Genomic DNA, 6,344 nt, shown 5'->3' with positions numbered 1-6,344 from the left:
CGATATAAAAGGACTTTATAGTATTAATACTTAGCCTAGATATTAGTGGTGCCTATAATAATATACCTTATAAGCGTCTCCTATATATCCTTAGGGTAAAGGGCTTCTTAAAATAGATTATATAATTTATCTAAGGGTTTATAGGCCAGAAAGAAATATTACTAGTCTTTAGCGGATACTAGAGCCCCCCTATTATAGTTGCAATAGGAATACTATAAGGATTACCCCTCTTGCCTATACTCTTCCTTTTCTTTATAAGCAACCTACTTAACTCTTTTAAGAAAGGGGCGACCTAGAGGATAGGCTTTATTAATAATATAAACCTAATTATATATGGGCTAACAGCCGTAAAGAATTATAGAACACTAGAGAAAGCCTATAACATTTATATAAAATAGGCAAAATGTTATAGAGTCTAATTCTTACTAGAGAAATACCAGCTAATCTATTTTATAAGAAAATATAACTAATCTATAGATCTTTAGTATATAATTTGCATCTAAGGCTTTAGGGGTTAACCAGTTTAGGGCCTAAGGGTATTAGGAGTATAGGTAAATAGTAAGCTCCGGTGGAGCGTATATACGGCATAAGCGGCCTATAAAGGCTAAATATAGTTTATTGCTTTATCTAGGATTGTTAATTCTATATAGGGTCTATACTTCTAGAGGTTACGCCTACTATATATAGTAGTTATCTGGCCAACTATAACATATAGATCCAGTATTTGGGCCATTAGAGAAACTAAGAAGGGCCCCCCTAAATTACTCCTTAAACCACTTTAAAAGGTCTANATAGCCTGCCTNTAGAGTATTATAGNCGGGTATAAGNNAACGGCTATAGTANTACTTAANAAGGAATCNAATATTCCCCCCCTATAGTTATATATTAAAGCCGCTGTAATATAAAGGACGTAAAATAAATGTAACTCTAATATTATAAAGTATATTAAGACACGCCTAAGTAAACTATAGAGGGACCTTAGGGTGCCCCGTAGGAGAATAAACTAATAACCCTAAAGTAGGAAAGAGATATTAGAGAAATAGGTAAAGAAAGTAGAAAAAGAATAGTGCCGCTTTAGGGCCTAGGCCTATATAGAGGAGAAAGGAAGACGTATAAGAGGTTAGTAAAGATAATAGTAAGATAGAGAAAGGAGCTAAAGTAGAACACGTAAGAACGCTAGGAAACTATCTACTGTAATATAATACTGGTTGGACTAACGCTAGAAAGGTAAATAGGAGTTAAAGGTATAGAGGCTAACTTAGGCAAGACGAACCTAAGTTATAGTATAGTTAACGCTATAGGGGGTAAATACCTAAGGGCTCTAAGAAGGCCTAATAAAGGTAGAAAATATAATAGTAATACTCTTAAGAATAGGAATAATAGGACTAAAAGATTGGCTTTACTAGGTAGGTGTCCTAGTAGGTAGCCTAAGATATAAATATGGCTGGCTAAGATAGACACTAAAACACGTAATACTGCTATGCCCCCTACGCACTAATTAAGAAATAATACTCTTAGCAGCTGGCATAGAGAACTATAATACACTGCTCTTAATATAAAAGGCCTTAAGGCGGTTACCTAGTGGCTTATTAGTTAAAATATACTAAATTAGTTCCGGGTTATAAGGGAAATAGTAATAGAAGGCAAGGGGGTAAGCAGTAGGTGCCCCCTAGTAACTCTATAGTAGTAAAGTAATAGTTTATAATACTAGCGCGTCCATAGGCTTATTACGGCAGCAGTGGTTCCCAAGGAGGTTAAACAGTAAAGTAGTAGAGCACCATAGGCGACTCGTAGGCGCTAAGTAGGCAAGTCCTAAAAGGCGGGGAGATGGATTACGGGGTTTTCTTATTTTTCTTAAATAGAGTTTTCTCCCTATATGTAAATAAGGAGTAGTCCGCGTGGGCCCAATAGGGATCCAAATTAGACGTTAAGCAATGAATTATTATTATTAAAAATACGGCAAAGGATAAGCACTACCTTCTACCCGTAAATAGACGGGTAAATAAAGTGTCTAAATACGTTGTTAGAACACTACCTCCGCTACTATATTAATTATTAACAAGATAATTAGACATTATAGTTAACTCTAGCGCAGCATATATATAACATAAGCATCTATAGCAGTATAAAAATAACCCCTTATAAAGCATTGTTTGGGGTAAAAGTAAATAACCCCTAAAATATTAAGGACATCGTTCCTAAAAAAGAGGCACTGGTAGCGTCCGAAAGAATTAAGCAAATAAGAATTCGTAGAGAGGAACTTAAAAAGCATTTACTAGACGCCCAGGCCGTGCAAAAAAGGTACTATAATAAAAAATATATACTAAAAGAATTTGAGATAGAAGACGAAGTCTTACTATTTATAAAAAATATCTAAATAAAACGTATTAAGAAGAAGCTGAATCACCGGTGGCTCAGACCCTTTAAGATAGTTAAAAAAACTAAAGGAAACCAAGCCTATAAATTAGAATTACCGAAATCTTATCTAATATATCCTATATTTTATATTTCCTTACTAGAGCTATACTAGAGAAAAGATAGTGCGGAACTACCCCTACCTAGCGAAATTAATAGGGAACTAGAATGGAATGTAGAAGACATTTTAGACTAAAGATAGCGCCAGAAGAAGCGCGAATTTTTAGTTCGTTAGGAAGGATACTTCTAGGCGTATAATAGTTAGGAACTTAAAAAGTACCTTTAGCTAAGATACAACACCGCAATTAAAACCTTCCTAAGAACCAAAGGTAAAGACTTAAAAATGGTTCCGGATATGCTATAGGTGAAGCGATAGAGAAGACCCTATAAATTAAAACCATAGGATTAAGCATAGGCATTAAGAACGGAAACGTTTCGCTATTATAACAGGGATCCTAAAATCCTATAAAAGGAAGCCTATAAAGATCTATAGGAGAACTACTAGGGATACTATTTAAAGAAGACGCTGTTTAAGAAAAAGCAGTAGCATTATAAGAAGTGGCCTTAGGGATTTAGAAAGATCCCTTAGGGATAAAAGGAGAGTATCTGGCCTGGCACCGGAGATATACAGTAAAGTTAATAGTACGAAGAGGAGCAAAAGGACAGCCTATAAAGAATTAGAGATTTTAAGGAATTATAAGGCACCTATAGGAATACCACCCATTTATTATATATGGGGATTATAGTAGTATACTGCGTTTATATAGATTATTACTAAAGCTTAGAATAAAGGCATCCCTAAAGTATAAAGTTAATTCTTAATAATAGGGCATCCTAGAGGCACCTAAGAGGCACTATAAAAAGCTATTCTATAAGAAGAAGGAAAGAGCTAGGTAATAACTTAAATACTAGCAGCAGTAATAGGAGCCTCCTCTTCCATCTTAACGTTATTATTAATAGTATTATCGGCTCCTCTATCCCTAGAAGCATTAGCACTTTCACTAATATTCTTCTTAGAATAACGGGTACTGAAAGGACTAGCATAGGCAAGAGACTGGCAAGGAGAACGTTTATCTTAACCTTTATCGCTATCCTTAGTATCCCTAGGTTCTAAATTGGCGTCTAAGCAGGGATTAGAGAGATATTAGCTAAAGGAGTTAGCATAGTTCCTAAGTAAGTTACTAGAGAAACTTACCTAGCTAGAGTAGCCCGCGTAAAAGTATAAATATTATTATTAATAAGGACGAGCTGTTCGTATATACGCTCTTAGATACTATATATCCAAGAACATTACATTTTTATAGCAGTGGAAACCCTTATAAAATTAAAGAGTCTATAAGCGAGGGAAGACACCTTCTATCCCCGCCTATTACTATTAGGATATTAGCGGAAATCTTAGATAGCGCGTTAGAGCCTATAAGTCTTATACGTATAGATAGCGGGGATCTAGTATAATTAGTGAAATCTAGAATAAGACGGAATAGGAAATACTAGGACGTAGGTTTTTCTCCTACTACGATAATAGGAGTACTTGGATTTGTTTTTGCTAGAGTAAGGCATCTTATAAATGTAGGAAGGATCCTGCGTAAGAGTATAAATATAGCGACGATAGTATTTTAGGGAAACTGCTGTAGGAGTAATAGACGCTGTCTAGGGCGTTACCGGGAGATTAACGACACTGCCGCTAGTCTAGGGACGCGCAGAATGACCACAAGCCATTATAAGAGAATACTTTAAGAAGTTAGCATTATTATAAGAGATAAAGTAGGGATCCTGCTGCTTATAAACGCGTTAAGAAAAGATAATAAGGCAGTAATAGAAGTATAGCTAGAGATATAGAAGCTGAAAGGCGAGATATAATAAAAATAGCCTGTTTAAGAATAAGACGAATAGTGTTATTAATAGAAGGACAAGGGAAAGATAACGACTTATAAATAGAAAAAAATTAAAATAAAAGACGTTATTATTAAAGCCCATTTAGGTAAATAGGGTTAGTAGTTAGTTAACGCGTTACACCAGATAACCTCTAAATCTATTTACAACAAATTCCTAAAATTAGAGGGGTAAATCCCACCAAATTTTTATTACTATTATTAAAATCCTATTATAAAAGCACTATAAGGAGCTAGGGTGGGAGAAGAGTAAAGGAATAAAAGATAAAGTAAAGTTCCGCGCTAGTAAAGAGCCGGCAATAAGTCGCATTATAGAGTACCTTTTTACTAAGGGTTTCCCCAGTAGTTTTAGCTAAAACTCTATAAAAGCTTAGTAAAGGCGAAGTCTTAGAGGACTAAGACCTTAGGAGGGGAGGTAATTATAACGGAATCCCCTAAGAGGTATATATCCGATAAGACGGTAAGAGGTTTCATCTATATCCTATCTATATTCTAGAAGACATGGTTAGATAGGTTAGGGGCGAAAGGTTTTACTAGCGTCTTAAAAGGAATATATAGAAAGCTAGTTCCCCTCTAAAGAAGAACTAGCAATTAGTCTCTAAATAGAAGTGGTTAAAAGCATTTGTCCTTTAATACGTAAAACTTATTCTACCTTTAACTTACCTTTAACTTACCTTTAACTTACCTTTGACTTACCTTCTACTTACCAGTAACACTGTCAATTAGATAATCATACGTTCCGGTCAAGCTGGCCTCTTATATATAATTCTAATAAAAGGCATTTTAGATAAAATAAGTGCCTAGTATATACTCTTTAGTAAATATAAAATATAGCCCTATTAAGAGACTATTTATTTAAGAAAAANAAGTAGATANTAACCTATAAGAGATTAGTTAAATATTAATATTAATATTTTATTAATTTAAATAGATATTACCTAAATACTTTTAAAGATTTAATAAGGCCTATAGTTTACTTAGTTTATCTATTTATATTATATTTATATAAGGGTTAGATAAAAGCTCTCTTTTTTATATAATTAGTTTAAGTAATAGTTATTAACTAATACTATTAGTTTAAATAGGAGTATTAAAAGTTAATTATTTAATAGTATAAGAAGGCTAGTAATTAGGTAGTAAGTCTATTTAGGAAAATAATAAGGCCTTATTATAATAAATATTATAACTATTATAACCCTACTGCTTACGCTAAATATATAGCTATATCTATTATGTATAGTTATAAGATCTTCCATAATAAGGATATAAGGTACCTTTTTAAGCCCTAGGATTTATATAATCCTTGTGAGATTTAACTAGATTATTATTTCTACTAAGAAGATACCGTATAATTGTTAAAGAATTAAACTCTAAGCTCCAGCTTCCCCAACTATATAATTTCCGAATTCCCCAGTATTTTTCACTAGAAAAATACTGAACGCCACCCCTTTAAAAGGAGTGGCCCCTATAAATAAGCGGATCTTCCCTAATATTAATAAGATTTTGTTAAAAATTCTAAAGAAAAACACTAGAGGCCTAGATAAAATATTAAAATAATAAAAAACCTACTAATTTAACATTTTTACTAACCATTGGCTGGTTAAATGTATTAAATGGTCTAAATAAGTAACCTAACGTAACTTTTAAGATATCTAGCTATTTAAGTAGGAGAGTTGGTATATTAAGCCAGGGTTCTTCTTGGTTAAAGTAGAGAAAAAAGGGTTAGATTTTTATAAAGCCGTTAAGATTAAGTAGTTATATTTTAAAAATTTAAGATCTTACCTCCTGTTTAATATGTTTTCTAAAAATTAAGTATAAGTTTAACCTTTCTAGTAGTAAGGTCGTGGATTTGAATATGCTAAACTTTAATATACAGAACCTTATTAAATCTAAGAAAATAGGCAAAAGCTATCGCATATATAAGGCTTATTATAATTTACTAATAAACACCTCCTTAAATCCATCCTCCTTGGTTTATAGGAAGACGGGATAACTAAGATATATATTTAAAATTTGCGTTATATTTATAAAGCTCTT

The 6,344-nt window shown here is 32.9% G+C and overlaps 1 protein-coding gene across 1 annotated transcript; it reads right to left on the bottom strand.

The window, feature by feature from the left end:
- Positions 1-5,585: 5,585 nt before the first annotated feature.
- On the bottom strand, positions 5,586-5,756 carry K441DRAFT_540898 (uncharacterized protein; the record flags this gene model as incomplete). Its single annotated transcript, XM_067642617.1, has 1 exon — positions 5,586-5,756. A coding segment is annotated over one exon (171 nt), but the record flags the coding sequence as incomplete, so codon positions are not given.
- Between the last annotated feature and the right edge of the window lie 588 nt (positions 5,757-6,344).

This window comes from Cenococcum geophilum (assembly GCF_001692895.1).
Source record: "Cenococcum geophilum 1.58 unplaced genomic scaffold K441scaffold_5, whole genome shotgun sequence".
NCBI lineage: Eukaryota > Fungi > Ascomycota > Dothideomycetes > Gloniales > Gloniaceae > Cenococcum > Cenococcum geophilum.
This window is presented reverse-complemented; position numbering and strand designations above follow the sequence as displayed.